The sequence below is a fragment of the Herpailurus yagouaroundi genome, unplaced genomic scaffold (assembly GCF_014898765.1).
Source record: "Herpailurus yagouaroundi ecotype Mexico unplaced genomic scaffold, PumYag 191, whole genome shotgun sequence".
Lineage (NCBI taxonomy): Eukaryota > Metazoa > Chordata > Mammalia > Carnivora > Felidae > Herpailurus > Herpailurus yagouaroundi.
Window position 1 is genome coordinate 12,935,209 of NW_024412422.1, and position 18,176 is coordinate 12,953,384.

At 56.2% G+C, this 18,176-nt stretch overlaps 2 protein-coding genes and 1 long non-coding RNA gene across 4 annotated transcripts in view; 1 reads left to right on the top strand and 2 right to left on the bottom strand.

Annotated features, from left to right (window-relative positions):
* The window catches only part of TMEM120B (transmembrane protein 120B), a 44,586-nt gene extending 40,750 nt beyond the window's left edge, over positions 1–3,836 (top strand). Inside the window, exon 12 of one of the 2 annotated variants that reach the window (XM_040443929.1) lies at positions 195–3,836. In XM_040443929.1, coding sequence (XP_040299863.1) covers positions 195–386 — 192 coding nt within the window. In that variant the 3' untranslated portion in view covers positions 387–3,836. Of the gene's footprint in view, positions 1–130 lie in introns of both variants that reach the window. The other variant, XM_040443930.1, reaches the window with a different exon arrangement.
* RHOF (ras homolog family member F, filopodia associated) lies at positions 1,790–14,301 on the bottom strand. The gene is made up of 5 exons (XM_040443931.1): positions 13,857–14,301; positions 13,487–13,574; positions 4,438–4,547; positions 4,216–4,350; positions 1,790–3,394 (listed from the first exon to the last, which is right to left on the bottom strand). The coding sequence occupies exons 1-5, from the start codon at positions 13,980–13,982 to the stop codon at positions 3,230–3,232; spliced, it is 624 nt and encodes a 207-aa protein (XP_040299865.1). The 5' UTR covers positions 13,983–14,301; the 3' UTR covers positions 1,790–3,229.
* A 1,320-nt stretch (positions 14,302–15,621) lies between these two features.
* LOC121010358 (uncharacterized) lies at positions 15,622–17,579 on the bottom strand. The gene is made up of 2 exons (XR_005781121.1): positions 17,258–17,579; positions 15,622–16,807 (listed from the first exon to the last, which is right to left on the bottom strand). It is a non-coding gene; the product is annotated as an uncharacterized LOC121010358 (long non-coding RNA).
* Between the last annotated feature and the right edge of the window lie 597 nt (positions 17,580–18,176).

The window sequence follows — 18,176 nt, forward strand, 5'->3', positions numbered from 1 at the left end:
CGCGAGGTCACGGAGGCAGAGTGGGCATCTCAGCCGGGAGCCGATCTGAGCTGGCTCAACCTTTTCCTCCTTTCCCCTCCCCCGTGCTGGGCCTTCCCCTGTCTTCCCGCACGCCCCTGCCCCTGCCCAGGTGTTCGTGTTGGCGCTCACTTTCCTCGTCCTCTTCCTTGGCAATTTCCTGACCACACTCAAAGTCGTGCACGCGAAACTTCAGAAGAACAGAAACAAAGGGAAGAAGCTGTGAGCCAAGGGACCTGTGCACCCCCAGCCCCTGGGGTTCAAGACTGCAGGGGGTTCCAGCTGGCACCTGGCCGCACCTGATTTCCTCCCCACAGTGTCCTTGGCCACTGCAGCAGCCACCTCAGGGGCCAGCGCATCACTGGTAGAAGGGCCAAGGCCCTGGTCCCCGGTGGACAAGAGGAATGTGGCCCCTGCCCGTCTGCACAATGTTAGCCTGCTCAGCCTCCCTATTTATGACATATTTAACACGGGGTCCTCCCGACTGCCCTAGAATCCGCAGTCTTCCCTCGCTGCCCTCTCACGGCTGAGACTGGGTCAGTCTTCCTGGGCGGGGGCCTAAAGCCTCAGGGAGCCCCTCAGGTTGGGGTTTGGATGTGCCTCGCTGGAGTGCCGACCTGCTACTTACTGAGTCCCCAGCAGGTGGAAGGAAACCCCTCGGCGTCCTGTGGAGCCTCCCTCCCCGGGGCAAACCGGCAAACCGCTTCCGCTGTAAGCTCTCCCGGCCTCCGCTGCTCCGTGGTGGGGTATTTTAAGTTCTCAGAGAATCACTGTCTGTCTGTGACTGGTGCTCTTTGTGCTTCCTCTCCCTCCTGCTGGCCACCTGGGGAGAAGTGCCCTGCCTCCCCGAGGGCCTGGTCCCTGGGGTGGGCCTGAGGCGAGGGGGGGTGCTGCTACCACCAGAGGGCGCCCCAGCCTTGGCATCACTTGGGTGGTTTGAGATAGTTTGGTGTTGGGTTTTTTTGAATTTGAAATTTTGGCTTCCTGACCCCCACCCCTCAGCCCACTTTCCTGAATTCTTGCAGTGAGTGGGACCCTTACTTTCAGCGCTGGCTGGGACTTAAGCCATCACAGAGCTCACCCACCCTCCCCCTCAGGTTCTAGAATGTTGGTGGGGAGAGTCTGAGCAGGCTCACTTCTGGGAGGTGGCACTTGGAAGCCAGGACAAGTCCGCTGGTCACCTTGTGTCGGATTCTGTACTTGAATGCTTGTGGGGAGGATGAAGAAGCTAGCAGGTTTGGTTGAATGTTCGGCGCCTTCTCCCACACGCGAGCCTCAGCTGCCTTTAACTATTTCCCTACAAATCCCCTCTGACCAGAGTTCAGGGCTGGCATCCACAGTCATGCTTTGGCTCTCAGAGGAGTTTAAGCTTCTTTTTTAATTGTTACATTTTTAAAATATGAAATTTCCCCTCCACCCCAGTAAGAGTCCACATAAAAACCCAGATTTCTACTTTCCCTAGAAAAATGGAAAGATCTGTCAACATTCCCACAGGGCAGTTCTTGGCTGGGCTGAGCTGCCTGCCTAGGATGGGGTGCTTGCTTTCTAGTATGCCACAGACCCACCACTCCCTTTTGTACCTGTCCAGTTTCACTCGTTTGCACCTCCCATCTGGCCCTAAGGCACTTGAGTTTTCCTTAGACTAGGAGTCGGTAAACTTTTTCTGTAAAGGGCCAGATGGTAAGTAAATATTTGAGGGCCAGATAATCTGTTACAACTACCTTAGCCTGCAGTTGTAGGGCAAAAGCAGCTAATGCATACATAAATGAGCGTGGCTGTGTCCCAACAAAACTTTATTTACAAAAACAGGCAGCTGCCAGATTTGGTCCACAGACTGTACGGTTTGTGGACCTCCGTCCTATATCATTTATCATTTGTCCATGAGGCCTTGGATTGACGACGCTCTTGACTCCCCAGGTCATGGCAGGGCCTTGGGGAACCTGTGTGAGGGGGGTGGAATACAGAAGTCTCTTTCCCTAGCAATTGACTTCAGAGAGGCTCAGGCTTGGGGCTGAGGCAGGAGATCCTGGGGAGGGCAGGAGGCACCTGAAGCCGTTATGCCACGTTCAGTAAGGCTGACTCCTGGCTAACTCAGGAAGCAAGCAGCTCTCAATCTGTGGGGCATTAGAATCACCTGGGGCACTTGTTTAAAAGCTCCCGGAAGTGACTGCAGACCTTCCAGGAGGAGGTTCAGTGGATCTGCAGCTGGGGGTTAAGTGTGTTTTCACAGGAGGTCAAGGGGGTCTCAGCTCCAGAACTCCACATCCTGGCAGAAGTGGAGGCTGTGAGGGACAGAGGAAACTTGATGACTATTAAAATGAGCCAGTGCCGTCCTTTTGCAGATAGGGAGATAGTCCACAGAGAGGAGTGACTTGCCCAAGGTCACTCGGAGCCAATGTCACTTTCATCTCAAGTTCCTGGCACTGGGGGGTTGCAGGTGAGGAGCCCCTGAGCAGGGGTTGGATGTGTGGTCCAGGGTACTTTTTGCTTTTTGAGAGAGTTTCTTGTCCCCCTTGGGCATGTGTGCCGGCTCTGCAAAGATGGTGGCCCAGCCAAAGGCTGAGACTGGAGTCCTCTGGGGGGGGCCGGGGCCGCTGTTGGCCCCCGTGTCTGGGGCTGGTGCCTGTGTTGTCCCGATAGGCCCCTATCCCATCGTGGTCCCCGAGCTCCTGGAGGAAGGAAGTGATGAGCTGGAGAGTGCAGCCGTGCCTATCTCCAGAGCCCAGGGAGGCGGGTGACATGGGAGCAGCGGTCTTGGGGGGGGGGGGGGGGCGTGTGGAACGCTGACGAATCCACACTTATCCACGTACCAGATGTAGTTCTTTGTTTTAAGCATAGGTTTTGAGGACCTATTGGGTGTGCAAAGGGGGATACACGTGGCTGGGGGGAGGCCACGTACTCCTGAGTCCTGGGGACATATGCCGGTTCCAGGTACAGAGGGACTGAGTCCAGCACCCTCACCCACCTCCATGCGGGCCACAGCTCCAGTGTGAACCCAAAGGTGAGTTCATGGTCAGAGCCGCAGCTGGGAAATAAGAGATCTCCAGAATGTTCTAAGAGTCTAACCAGAGGCTCCAGACACAAGGAGACACCCACCTCCAGGTGCCCTTGGAAAGCTGGGGATGGGGCAGGATCTCGGGGTATAATCCGGGGCTGGTGGCCTGGCCCCTGTCAGTCTTGCCCTGAGGGCTTTGTGCCCTACCCAGAGGGGTCAGAGCAGCAGGCACAACCGGTGTTGTTTCTGCCGCTGTGCTTTCTTCAGAGCACTGAGGGCAACCTTGGCGGCCTCTCGGAAAACGTCCTCCACATTCTCCCGAAACTTGGCAGAACATTCTAGGTAGAGGGCGGCTCGGATCTGTTCGCAGGCGCTCTGACCCTGGGTGGGCGGGAGGGGCTGGCATTAGATGAGGGGCCTGGAGCATGGGGCACCTCCTGACACCCCCTCATGGATCTGGGGACTTGGATCTGGCTCTGGGGGGCCCCCCGGGGCGGGAGCCCCCTTCTCCCTATCCCGGGCCCAGCCCTCACCAGTGTGGGTGGATGGAACATAACGGCCTGTCTGGTGTGGCCTGAGGGCTGCGGCTGCTGAGAGAAGCGTCCTGTCCACCTTCAGGCAGAGAGGGGGCCGGATCCCGACAACTGTGTCTGCCAGGCCTCTGACGAGCTAGGGGCCCCCAGACACAAAGGGCTTCCTACTTGCCTCTCTCCTCTTCTCCAGAGCACAACTAAGGAAACGGCTTGCTAGGAGAGTAAAAACTCTCTCTTCTAACATTTGCTTTTATTAATGCTTCTTTTTATTAAACTTTCTTACCAGTGTTCTTTGTGTTCCTTTTATCGTCCCGTGCCTCACCCAGAAAGCCGCAGGGTTTGGTTTTGCCCGTGACTCTCGTGAGTAGGGGAACCCTGCTTTTGAACAAGGCCTGCCTCTCCAGTTCCCTCTGGCAGACAGGACAGGATGGTGGTTAAGGACCCAGACTCCGGAGCCAGAGTGACTGGGGCAGGATCCTGGCGATCTGCTGCAGGTTAGCTGTGTGGCTCTTAACCTCCACTTAACCTCTCTGGGTCTCCACTTCTCTCCCACAAAATAGGGGATGCCAACAGAACACACCTCAGCGTTATAAGGATTAAAGGACAAAGCGAAGAAGAGGGCGGAGAGGAGGGAAATGGAGGGGGAGAGAGGGGAGACCCCCTACCGACCTGCATGTAGGTGATGGGCTCCAGCTGGGCCGCCCTGAGCTTCCGCAGCTGCTCCTTGTCCTTCCTCAGGTCTGTCTTGCAGCCAATGAGCACCGTGGGGGTCCCACGGCAGAAATGTGTGACCTCAGGGAACCACTGTGGAGGGAGAAGGCAGGCATCAGGGCTGAGGCCAGATCCGTGGTCCCCACCCCTGAGGTAGGCTGGCTGGGTCCCGGGCCTCACCTTGATGAGGACGTTTTCATAGCTGGTGGGGTTCATGACGTCATAGCAGATGAGCACGAGGTGGGTGTTCTGGTAGGACAGGGGTCGCAGCCGGTCATAATCTTCCTGCCCTGAAACCGGAGGGTAGGTAGGGGTCAGGGAGGCACCACTTCCTTGTCCACCTGACTCCCCTGTCTGGGCTCAGATGGGCAAGGCGTTGGTGACTCTGTCTCTAAGGCCTCAGTTTCCTCGTCTGCAAAACAGAGGTGGCAACCCCCGGTAGCAAAGATTACACGAGACGAAACCCGTGCAGTGCCCAGAACGGCCTGATTACAGCGCGCTCAGGAGAAACTGGAGAAACTTGCTAGCGATTTTGCCCATGACCATTACCGCTGCCCCCTTGCCCTGGCACCCAGGTTAGAGAGAGAGAGAGGCCGAATCCCTCCCCTCCCTGAAGGCTCAGGGGCTGGTGGGGCCCAGGCCACTGTGGGGCCGGGCAGGCAACCAGCACAGCTGCTGTCAAGCTCACCACATTCAGACTCACGTGGGGAGACTGAACACCCCTCCCCCAGCACAGACTGAATCCGAGGCCAAGGCTGAGTGTGGCTTTTTAATGTTTTTAGTAATTTTTTCTATTGACAAGTTCAAACTTAAAAGTTGCAAAAAGGGTGCCAAGAACGCCCTCAGATCTCCAAGTGTTTACACTTTGCTCCACTTGCCCTTTCTATATGTAAACACGTGAGCCACGCCACAGTAATGGCCGGCGTCCTGCTTCTTCACCCCAGGATAGTGCCCCGCGGATTTTCTAAGAATGAGCACATTCTATATCACCTCCCATAGTACAGGTATCAAACGTGAGCAACCACTCACGTGAGCAACTGACACTGTTCTCTAGCCAAACCCACAGGCTGACTCAGGTGTCACCGGTGATGTCCCGTAGGGGGGATTGCCGTGGTCCAGAAGCAGGCCCAGGGTTATGCCCTGCACTTGGTCACCATATGCCCTAGTGTTCTTAAAGGCACAAAGGTGACCTCCTTCCATTACTTGGGACGCAGAGGCCCAGGAATCCCCTGCCCCTACCCCGGTGAGGCGCCAGCCTACCCTCTGGCTCCCTCCCTGCCAAAGTTGGCCTTTCCACTGAAGGCGGACAGACCACATCCTGCTCCCGCCCCCCAGCTGCTGCCAGGATACTGCCACCTTCTCCCTTCCCACTGGTTCTCCCTCAATCCAGGACCCCTGAGGGCGTGCAGTGAACAGCAGCCACAGCTATGACAGTGGCTGGGCCAGGAGGACTCCATGCAGCCATTCAGCCCGAGTCCCCCCAACACTGTCAGGGCCCGGCCGACCCAGATTCTTCTGTCCTTATCACCACAAAGCTGGAGAAATCCTTGTACAATGGTGGGAAACAGGCCAGGATGCTGCTTCAGCTCATCTCCAAACTGTCCCCTCTCCTAATCTTTGTCCATGTCTTTCTAGACCTGTGCTGTCCCATAGGGTAGTCACTAGCCCCATGTGGCTATTTAAGTTAATTAACATTAAAAATTCAGGTTCTCCATTGCACTAGCTACATTTCAAGTGATTCATCGCCACACAGGGCTAGCGGCTGCCGTAAACGGGCAGCTCAGGTGCAGGACCTGTATCACTGAAGAAAAGTTCTGTTGGGTAGCATGGCACCATCCAAGCCACAGCTGGTCGCCCATGATCTGCTGCCTCTTAACAATCCACTCTCCCTCCACCCAGCAGCTGGATGAATCTAAAACACGAGTGAAATCCTGCCTCTCTCCCGTCAAAGGAAAAACATCTTCAATAGGGGCACCTGCATGGCTCAGTCAGTTAAGTGTCTAACTTTTCGGTCTTGGCTGAGGCCACATTCTCACAGCTCGTGAGTCCCAGTCCTGAGTCTGCACGGAGCCTGCTTGGGATTCTCTCTCTCCCTGCCCTTCCCCTGCTCACTCTCTCTCTCTCAAAATGAATAAACTTAAAAATATATATATCTTCAATAGCTCTCTATTGCCTTTTGTACTAAATCCAAACATCTCCCAGGGTCCACATGACCTGCACCCACGGACCCTGACCATATCTCCCTCCCCCCTCCTCCCCCCCACACTGTTTCCAAACCCACCAAGCTCTGGTGCCTCAGAGCCTTTGTACTTGCTGTCTTCCCACACCTGGAATGCTTTAAAAAAATTTTTTTTTTCACATTTTCTTTTTAGCATTATTTAAAAATATTCAGACTGACAGTCCACGTTATTTCCTTTTCTAGGATAATTGTCTCCTCTCTACTTCTTCACATTGATACCCCCTTATGCTTTATATATATTTTTTAATGTTTATTTTTGAGAGTGCAAGCGGGGGAGGAGCAGAGAGAGGGGCATAGAGGATCCTAAGCGGGCTCTACGCTGACAGTAGTGAGCCCAATGGGGGGCTCAAACTCATGAACCACAAGATCATGACCTGAGCCAAAGTTGGATACTCAACTGACCGAGCCACCCAGGTGCCCCACTTTTTTTTTTTTTTAATGTTGTTTATTTATTTTGAGACAGTGCAGGGGAGGGGCAGAGAGAGGGAGAAAGAGAATCCCAAGCAGGCTCCGCACTGTCACTGCTCAACTTCATGAACCGTGAAATCATGACCTGAGCCAAAATCAAGAGTCAGACGCTTAACACGCTGAGGCACCCAGACACCCTGCTTTAGACACTTCTTAGAGTGCTTTTGCCTAGGGACAGTTAAGAAATCCTTACAGCCACCACCCGATATGCTAGTCAAGAAGTTAAGAATACTCCCATGTATACTGAGCTCAAAGAAGTGACCTGCCCGAGGTCATCAGTGAGCCAGGCAGGACGCAACCCCAGTTTATCAAGTTCTGGGTCAAGCATTCCTTCTGGTGATACCAGCAAGGCTCTATTCTGCTTTGCATTGTGCAAAAATAGGTTCTGGTCCTCCATGATTTAATGAGGTTTCCTAATTCTGGCATAACATACATATCCATTCCCTGTTAGAAATATGGCAGGAGTAGGGGCACCTGGATGGCTCAGTCGGTTAAGCGTCTGACTTTAGCTCAGGTCATGATCTCGCGGTTCCTGAGTTTGAGCCCCATGTCGGGTTCTGTGCTGACAGCTCAGAGCCTGGAGCCCGCTTTGGATCCTTGTCTCCCTCTCTTCTGCCCTTCCCCCCACTTAAATTCTGTCTCTCAAAAAAAAATAAACATTAAAAAAAAAAAAAAATAGGGCCGGAGTGGACAAGTAGTTGTAAAACAGGCCTCTTGTGCTCCAACGGCTTCCCTCATCCTGACTGGCTGGCCCCTCAAGAAAGACCGTCCCTCGTCTCTCACCACACAGAGTCTCCCCCACCCTGGGTGTCCACAATCCGTGCTCAGACACTGGCTTACTGCCTGTCTCCCCATGGACTGTAAGCACCCTGGGGGCAGGGACCATGTCTGTCCTCGCAAATAACCCCTGGCGCCCGGCAGGCGTCCAGTCAAGACTGGCTGGTTGTTGGCGGACGCTGTTCAGCTCTTGTCAGATGCAGCAGAGACCAGGGCCGCGACGTGCCAGGGGGTTTAGCAATTACGGCCTGTGAGGATTTCAGCAGAGCTGATGAGGGCAGAAGTCGGGCAGCCGTGGGTTGAAGGAGGAAGCCAGACCTAGCCTGCTCCCCTTTGGGGGCCTCTGCCCTTGCTGTTTCTAGAAGGTTCTTCCCCAGGTAGCAGCAAGGCTTGCCCCCTCCTTTCCTTCAGGTCTCTGCAGAAATGTCACCTCCTCGGGGGCAGCTTTCCTGACTGCTCGGAGACAAAGCCTTCGACCCAGTCTGTCCCATGTCCGACCATGGCTTTATTATTCTTCTGAGTACGTATCACTACCTGACATTTGGTTTGGGTTTGGCTTTGTCTCCCCACCATGAGCACACTTGCCCCGGAGGACAGGGGCCATCTCTGTCATCCCCTGGGATGCAGGCGCACGCAATAAACGTGTGGTGAGTGAACGAACGAATGAGTGGGTGAGTAGGTGTAACGATAATCTCCCCGGCTGTCAGCAAGGGCATTTCACCTCGATCACCTGTGTTAATTTAAGCAGCCACCCTGGGAAGTAAGCTGGGCGGAGAAAGTTCTTCCTGTTAGGAGCCCATGTGGCTGAGGGGGGGGGGGGGGCCTTTTGCAAGGTCATAGACAGGTTCCCTGTGAGCTGGAGAGCCAGCTCAGTCCCTAACTCCAAGGTCAGCTGCCTGCCGCGCTGCTCGAAAATGGCCAAAAATTCTCTCAGGGAACCTTCCCCAAGATCCCGACTAGTAATTGACCTCTGGACCTTGTTTCCTCACAGATGGTCTCCTGACCTGTGAAACAACACACCTCGGCAGTGCTCACTCATGACGAAGGCTCGTTTGAAGCCCGTGGCCTACACTACCTCATCACGATGCCAACAAGGTAGGGCTGTAGTTATCCCCATTTTAGAGATGCAAGAAAGTGTAGCACAGAGAGGTGAAGCGAGTTGCCTTAAGGTCACACAGCTAAGGGGACACTCTGTAAAAGACAGAGGACCGTAGGTGAGACTACTGGGGGTGCCTCTCTCAGTCCACTCGAGAGGGTAGGGAGCTGTCTTCACCCTACAAGCCCCAGGCCCGACCAAATAAGGCAAAGACTGCCAACACAGGTATCTCAAGACAGAGGGGTTCTGGCAGGGGATGGGCAGCCAGCCCAGCTTCCAGCTCCCTCCTCCAGGTTGCCTTCCTGGCTTGACTGTGCCTGGCTCAACTTTCCCAAGATTCAGTGTGGCCCTCCACATGGGGACCAGGCCAACAAACGATGGACTCCCGCGTGCTGTTGGCCTCATGTCCTCTCGGGAGGTGTGGAGTGTCCTGACACCTCTCCTCTATGAGTCAGGAGAGCCAGGCTACACTCCGACTCTCATTCCGTGACTCGGGTGCCTTCCCTCCCTGGACCTCAGTTTCCTTATCTGGCAAAGGGGGGTGATAACCCTGCCCCTGATACTGGAAATAAAGGACTGGGAGGCTAAGCAATGTCGGACAAAGGGGAAGGACTGTTACTATGGTTACTATTGAACCAGAAACTTCTGGGGGGGGGGGCTGGGCGAGGGTTCTAACCCTGGATCTTTGGACCCACAAGTTTTAGGGGGCCCTCCAGCCACAAGGCGATACTAATATCCTCCCCATCTACCCACACTGATGCCAGGGCTTAAAGGGGCCAAGTCACCTGTCCAGAGGCACACCGGGCTTCCACTCTGGCCTCTGCAGATGAGCTTGCACGGAGTCATGTGCAAAAGGATGCATTTGTTTCTGAAGAGGAAAGGTCTTCTGGGCCCCAGCTCCCCTTGAAGTGGCCCATCTTCCTGAAGCTGGCAGTGCAGTGGGGTGGGGAGGAAGTGAGGCTCTCGCCTAGCACGAGGGTATTTCCTTTGTGGGAAGGAGCTTTGCTGTGTCAGTCATCTCTGCAGGGGCAGGGATCTCTAAGGCCCGGAGCCCGGTTGAGGAGAGAGAGTGTCACTGGGCCACGGTGGTCCCCAAATATTCTGGACCTACCAGAGCAGGTGGTTCCCAGCTCCAGCCAGGACGTCGGTCAGGGGAGGGGCGCAGGCAGCATGAGAAGGGGAAGCTGCCAGAAGAGGAACCCGTGTATTGCTACTGGGGCCCGCCCACCTGTGCTTCCTCCCCAGGCAGGAGGAGCCGGGCCGGGGCAGCCCCAGCCTGGAGCTGAGGCCACATTCTGACCGGCCCTTGGCTTCAGCTCTTCAAGCCTCCAGGGCTCCTCGCCCCTAGATACCCCTCTTGTCCCCGATTCCCTGTCTCACAACTCCTTTGCCCCCAACTTTTCCTATTGTTGCCATCTCAGGCTGGGAAGGGGACCACAGCCCCCCACCTCCCCGGGCAACCCCCATTCCATTCTGTGACACCCTCACCCCGGGGCCCACCCCAAGGCCCGCATAGCTCCATCTCTAGTTGGTGTCTTAACAGCCCACCTCGTCCCCACCTCCCTTCTGTCCAGGAAACTTCAGACCACACCACAGCTTCCTGCCTCTGACAGTGTCAGGGCGGGGTGGGGGGTGGGGGCAGGGGAGCCCGCCTCCCCTTCACCTGTCAGCACTAAGAGCTCCACCTCCCCTCAACCACCCTCAAGCCACCGTGTCTGTATCTGCTTCCGCAGGATGGAGACGCACAGCCAGACTGGCCTCCCACGTGACTCCTGCAGACTGGCCTCCCCTGTGGCCAAGGTCCTGGGTGTGGAGAAATTCAGCCTCTCAGAGGCCACCCCGAGCCCACAGCTCTGGCTGATCAACCAGTGGTTGGTCAGAAAGATGCTACTCTGCACTCCCCTCCACCGCCCCACTATAGGGTTTAGCTCATCAGGTTCCAGAACCTTCTACAATACTTTTACTAGACTCATCTCCAGTATAGTCATTCCCTTCACCCCCTTAGTCTCTATCTTTCTCTAGTAGGTCACCTGGCCACCCTTTTCTGTTGTTTATTTTTGATATCCATCTACCCCACAGGTAGAGAGGATCTCACTGCCTTTATTACACAGGACCTTCTCCAAGGGTATCTCTGAATCCAGATTTATTCTTTCTATTCTTTCTTTTTTTTTTTTTTTTCAATGCTTATAAATTTTTGAGAGAGAGAGAAAGAGCATGAGCAGTGGAGGGGCAGAGAGAGAGGGAGACACAGAATCTGAAGCAGGCTCCAGGCTCTAAGCTGTCAGCACAAGAGCCAGATGCGGGGCTCGCTTAACCAAATGATCCACCCAGGCGCTCCTCAGATTTCTTCTTCATTCATTCCATAAGCGCTGTGCTGGGCACTTGGTGTGTAGAAGAGGAATGACCCAGTCTCTCCTTCATGTTCCTCGCAACAGGGCTTCCTGGGTCACGGTAGGACACCCTTGAAGAAACACCCATGTTTCTTTCTCCCTGAGTATTCCTCCTTGGGCCGTCCTGCTGACTCTGAAGCCATTCTACTCCCCCAGGACTCCACTGAGAGGTTCAAACCCCAGCTCTGTTTTTCTGCTGCTTGGGAGAACCTTGCTGGGAGGGCAGGGCGGGGGGCCAGCACAGATCTCTGCAGGCCACGGATTCAGAACAGGTTGGGTTTGGGTCTGAGCCTGAATGATGGTGGTGTGGGGGGGTGGTGCTTAAAAACTCACAACACTTAGTGAGCCCTTCCTAAGAGCCAGCCCCTGTGTTATACATCACATGGATCTAATTTACTCCTCAAGACTGTTTTAGCCCTGATTACAGAGGAGGAACCTGAGGTCCAGGTGTCCCCGATGACACACAGCCAAGGAGCCAGTGTCAACAAAGCCCAGGTCTGATTCCAAAGCATGTGGCAGGAAGATCGTCGTTGCCCTGGTGGCCGCCCTGGTGGCCGCCCTGGTGCCTCTGATGACTGGGCCTGAAGCTCCGCCATCCCTCCCGCAGCACCTGTTAGTGCAAATCCTTCTTTACACCACGCAGAAACTTCCAGAAACCCCACACCACAATCTGTCCTGACATGTTCTTTGAACATCTTTCTCTGGGCAAGGCCACGATGACCAGAAGTGGTCCCTGTGTTGGGTCTGATGGGGGAGGCTTCCACGAACAGTGAACCCCAGGAATCTGATAGGAGAGGCCCTGAGGTCAGAGGAAGGAATGACCACTCCCCTCTGACTCTCCCTGCTGCACCAGCACCCCACCCACAAAGTGGGGCTAATGGACCTGCCCCTCCCTGGGTCCCCAACAGGAAGCATGTGAAACTAAAAGTGTTCCAGCCACACCATGATTTTTACTGTTCCTAGAGCTATGTCCCTGGGAATTCCTCGACAACCTTTGGCTTTCTCAGTTCACAGGGCTGGAAGCACGGCCCTGCCCTGGGGGTAGCCCTTCGGAGTCCTCGTCCAACAAAATGGGGCTCCTTAGAAGCCGTTACGGGCAGGAGCCACCATACAGTAAAGGCTGATGAAGTCAGGAATGGAGGAGGGGTCTGGGGGCCAGACAGTCCCTTTTCTGATTCTCTCCAGGGTGGCATGAGAGATCCATTGACAGGCTTGGGGTGGGGCATGTCTGGGTTTGGGCTCCGTCCTGTCCCGGGCCAGGGGAGACCTCCCCTTACACATACAAGGCTTGGCTGGCAGGAAAAAGGGCACCTGATGACATGGTTCCAAGCAGATCACTAAACACTGAGTCACAGAGGTTGGGTGAGGTTCTATCCAGGGAACCTGACCTTTGTCCCCCAGTGTTGGCTCAGCTCAGAGGGGGACTGAGGGCAGGATGCAAGCTCCTTGGGGGCAGACCCCCCAACGCCTCCCTGCAGCTCCCAACAACAGGGACTCTAAAAACTGACTCAGATTCGCATAAATCCACTTGCTTTAGGAGCTGCAGGTGGCAGAGAGAACCTTATTTTGGACTTACGTTCCCTATAGCTCTGTTCCTTCCTCAGTGCTTGGTTTATTCGTAGGGAACCAGGAAGACACAGAAAACTGTAGCCACAAAATCCTAGAACCACAGGCTCAGAACTGTAGACCACAGAATTCCAGAACCGTGTATTGTAGCCTATGGAATCCCAGGAGTGTGGGACTCAGAATCAATATCCACAGGTCCCTGGAGCCTCAGGACTGTCAACCACAGAATCCCGGAGTCACAGGCTCTGATCTGTAGCATGGAATATTATAGACCCGACCCAGAAATTCAGCCCACAGAATCCCAGCATCAGTGGACTCAAACCTGCAGCCCACAGAGTCTTAAAGAGACCACAGCATGCAACACATGAAATCCTGGAACCATGGGGTGCAGAAGTGATGCCCACGGTTTTCTAGAACCACAGGAGAGGAACGAAGCCGTGGGTTCTCAGCATTATCAGCGCTAGGAAGGTGGCGGAGGAGCTCCTGTCATTCAAAGACCCTCCTTTCAAAGGGGCAACTGAGGCCCTCTGAGCCTCCAGGGCCACCCTGCCAGCGCCCCTCCGCAGCCTTCAGGAGTGACAGGATGTCAGGGCCCAAAGAGGCTGGTGGGGGTGGGGGGATGCCCGGAGGGGGATACCCGGGCGGGGGAAACCCTTCGGACACCCGGGACCCTCGGCGCGCAGGCGCACTCACCAGCGGTATCGTATAGGTTCAGGGTCACCTCCTTGCTGCCCACATTCACTCTGGCCGTGTACTTCTCGAACACGGATGGGGCGTAGTGCTGTCGGAGAAGGGGTCGGGCTGGTTCTTAAGGGGTGCGACGGAGGCCCGGGTACGGCTGCACCGCCCGCCTTCTCCCCATCCAGCTCACCTCCCCTCACTCTGATGGGCTCTGGAATTCCCGAGGAAGAGCCCCGGGGTGGCGGCTGCCTCTCCGCGCGCTGGACGCCGGGGAGCCGGGATCCAGGCTGAAGGCCGTCCGTCGCCCCCGATGGCCCCAAGCCCATTTCCCCCGTAGCCTAACCCTCACCACCCCCCCCTCCACCCCCCCGGTGGGCCTCACCTCAGGGAAGGAGCCCTGGCTGTACACCATGAGCAATGATGTCTTGCCGCAGCCGCCGTCACCCACGATCACAATCTTCAGCTCTTTCCTGCCCGGGTCCGGGCCCGGGGCCCCGGGGGCGTCCATAGCCGGGAGCCGGCGGCACTGGCAACAGCGCGCGGGACAGACCGCTGGGGCTGAGAGATCGGGGGCGGGGGCGGGATCCAGGGGCGGAGCTAGAGAAGCCCCTCCCACTTTGTGCAGGCATCGCCTCCGCCAGGCAGCCACCCAAGCCCACCTCCCAACCTGTTTTCCTTCTCGTTAGGGTCCTAGCCCGGTGCGTTCACCTGTCATTCCCAGAGAAACTGAGGCAGCTGAGAAACGAGCTCAGCCTGAAGCGCGGCTCCCACTCGCTCCCCTGCACGTCACGGCGCGCCCCCCACCGGCAAGATTCGATGGTTTCCGCGGTACCTCGCTGGGCACCCCTGATTGGCAGGCTCCGCCTTCTGGTAGGGCCCCTCTGATTGGTCGACTCGGCCTCCCCCATCTGACAGAGACTCTTTGATTGGCGGACCGTTGCCCCAGCACCAGAGTTCAGGAGACTGGGTCTCCAGCTCTGGGAAAAGCCCCCTCGCTTTGCCCCGCCCCAGCTGTGTGGCCTGGGGCAAGTCGGCTTCCGACCTCAGTTTCCCCACTAGGTAGGTTGGTCGAGCCAGGAAAGATGCTAGCACAGGGGGCGTGCCTGCCCACCTAGCCCAGCCCTACGGGCGCCAGTGTGGGTGCAGGTTGGGGGTGGGGAAGAGCGGTTCCCCTCACCTACCCCTCCCACTTCCCTAAGAGCGCAAGGTGGGCGTCTGGCGCCCTCTGGCGGGCAGTCATCTTGGGGCGGACGGCTTGGAAGGCAGGTGAACTCCGGGAACAATTTCCTTTGGGGGTTGGCCCCAAACCACGCGGGCGGAAGCCTCTTTCTAGCAGGGGCCAGAGGCGTGAATCGAGGAAGACACCGTCGAGGAAGGGATGGGGAAAGCTAGGACAGATCTAGTTGTGAGAAGCTGGGCCCATTGATAACTTCCACCCCACCCTTAAATTTGATTTGATTAAGCGCTCTCCAGCCATTAGCCACATATCTTCAGGCCACAAGCCAGGCAGTCTCATCAATCCTCCCACGCCCCTTGATTAAAACAACTATTTATTAAGCACTATGTGCAGGATAACACGGGGGTTGCTGGCTGAGACCACCCAACCCTTCCCTCCCTACAACAGTCCTTCGCAAAAGCCAGGCTAGTGGTCAGGAGAGGCAGGAGACCCCTAGAGCCCGTGTGTGGCAAGCAGGCATTGAAGCATGGCTAAGTGAGGGAGAGGGGTCCAACCAGCTGGGGTTGGATCTCTGGTAGGTTCCTCAGAGAGGGCTAGGCAGGACTCAGGATCTTCTTGCCCCACCCCCACCGCATCCCCGGGAAGATTCTGAATTTCCAAGTTCTCAGTAAAGACCAAGTAAATTTTACTTCAGGGAGGAAATTGCCAACCTGGCAATTTTGTTAAGTGCCCCGTCCGTTCTCAGAGGATGCAAGGCAGGTCTGACCACCAGAGGGGAGCAGCGACCGCTCGTGAGAGCTTACAAAAAAGCCTATAGCTGGGAAAAGGAGGTAAGGCCCCCCCTAGTTCCACGCTATTATGTGAAAGTCCCAAGCTTTAGGCAGCCGGTCAGAGAGCCACCTGCTAGGTCAAGCACCCCCCCCCCCCCAACACACACACACACACACACAAATTTACAGCAACTCATTCATTCCTTTTTTACCACGCAAGTTTATTGAGAGGCAATTGTGTTCCTGCCTGGAGGGAGCTGTCTTAGGGGAAGCAGTCTCTTTAAGGGGTCCGGGAGATGTCAACGCTTTAGAGACCAGACCCCTGTAGGGCTCAGCGAAGGCTGAGCCTAAGCTTGGCAGTGTTGGGAGGGCAGACCAACGGGAGCAAGATGGGTACCCTGGACAAATGAACGGTGGCTGGAAAACCCCATCAGATTCTGCAGTGCCTGGGGAGTGAGGAGGGAGGCCAGACATGGTTGTCGAGGTAACCAGGGTTAGATCACGGAGGGCCTTGCTGCCAGGCTCAAGGGGCGGGGGGGTGTCAGACAGGAGACTCCTGAACAGAACAGGAGCCCAGCCAAAGCCAGGCCCTCAAGCTCTCTCTGGTGACCAGGGAAGAGCTGGGATTGGCTGGTGAGGCAGGACTGAGGGTCATCTTTCCACAGTGGCAGCTTGAGGCTGGCAGGAAAGGACCAGGTTACTATCACTCGGGGAGACGGAGGCTGGAAGAAGCCTTTGAGTGAGGGGAAGACCACTTACCTTTGCAGCCAGCCCTGGACCTGACCCTGAATCAGGGCCCCTGAAGCCTGGGGAGAGACAGGAAGGGAAGGAGAGGAGGGGCTAGGGGCAGAATGCGCTTAGGAGGGTCATCCCACTCTGAGCAAACTGTCACCTGGGAGTTAATCACACCTCCTGACTTTCCTCAAAATCCTCAGACCTCGGTTTCTATTTTCTCCACCTGAGAAACAGGGCTACAGTCCCAACTGAGGCAGATCAAATGGCTTCCACAATACAGAGGGGCAGGGGGAGGAGGAGAGGAAGAGCGAGACTTCCCGGGCCAGCCTGCAGCAAGGCACAACAGCTGACGCTGGCCCCAGACCGCCTGCCCACCCCCTGCCTGGCCAAGGGGCTGGCAGCACCCCCGCCCCACCCAGCCTGGAGTGTGTTTCAGCTGGACCCAGCTCCAGTGGTGGTGTAGGGGCTGGATCTGTACCTAAAAATACCCAGGAGCCAGGCCAGCTGCCGAGAGCTTCCTCAGAGGCAGCTGGGCCAGACCCGGCCAGCTGAGGAGCTGGGCAGGCGCACTCGCATGGGGGAACCCTGCTCCCTTACCTGTGACATGTGCTGAGGGGCCCAAGTCATTCACCTTCTATTCACCGGGAATTCCTGGAGAGGTTTAGGAGAGCAAGAAAGATTCTTTAAGTTGGTTCTTGCCATAGAGCTGATGGGCACAGAACAGAAGCTAGGGGAGCAGGCCGGCTGAGCTCAGGAGAGAATAAGGGCCAGATCCACTTGTCTTGTCAGGGCAAAGTCGGGCCAGCACAGGACAGGATGGGGAAGTTAATGACAATTCTTACAGCCTCCACTTCCCTGACACTTCTGCACATCCTGAGAGTTCACCTCACACCCGAAGGGTCATCCACCCCAGATGAGGCAGAAAAAACTGAGCTATTCTTTGACGTCCCAGAGATGGGAGGTGGCCAGGAATGGCCTGGGAGCCCAGGACTCTGTCCAGGTCGCAGCACTTGGTGGCGCTGGTGGGGAGGTCACACTGGAACACAAAAGGCTCCCCTCACAAAGCCAGAATTAAAAACATCTCAAAAAGTCATCATCCACCTTCCTCCTTCAGGTTCACACGGGGAGCCCTCAGCTCCCAGTGGGGCGGGGACTTGCTGAGGTCACTGGCCAGTTGGAGATCGCGCTGGATCCAGGCAGCCTCCAAGATGGTGGGGTGCCTCTTTCCACAGTCCAGGCAGAGGCAGTCTCCACCCAGAGGGTCCAAAAGGTCGTATCCAGGCTGGGGCTCCAGGCGGATGGGCCGGAAGAGGAGGGACCCTAGTGTCCAGTAGCGAGGCAGGTCCAGCCACCTCCCAGCCTTGGGCCGCCTTTCCGCTGGCGTGGCCCTCTCCAGGCTGGCCCCACCGGATTGGCCCCAGGAGCAGCCCCGCCCCGAGCTCGCTTGGTGACCGGGGGCGGGGCCAACCTCTAAGCCCGGAGGAACTACAGCCAGAGGACAGACGGGCTGCTCAGTCTCTCCCTGCCCCCAGGAGGTGGCAGGGGTGGGGGTAGGGGACAAAGAAAGTAGAAAGAAGTAAAGAAGAAATGGTAGTGGGGAGGGGATATGACTCTTACAGGTCACAGGGACACCTCACCCTTCTGAGAATCACACCCAGACCACAGTTTAGCACCTAATTGCTCCCTAATTGTTCCGAGGGCGGGACTGGAGGAGCTGGCTTCAGCCCTTCAGGCTGTGGCTGGGGGGCGAAGTTTAAGTCAATTATTTAATCATCCGACGCCCTTGGGATATAAAGACCCCTGTATCCGGGAGCCCTAAGGACTCTATCCAAAGGGATGCAGGACACCCTTGGACAGCGAGCCAGTCTCGCAAGGATCAAAGGGGTTCAATGAGCAATTCAATGACTACCGAGTTTAAACCTCGTGTTTGGGGCCAGAACGGGAACAGGCCCATGGGATAAAAACGTGAGCCTCCTCAACTTCTACCAAGTGCTTCCCCCTCTCCCCTCACCCTGGATTG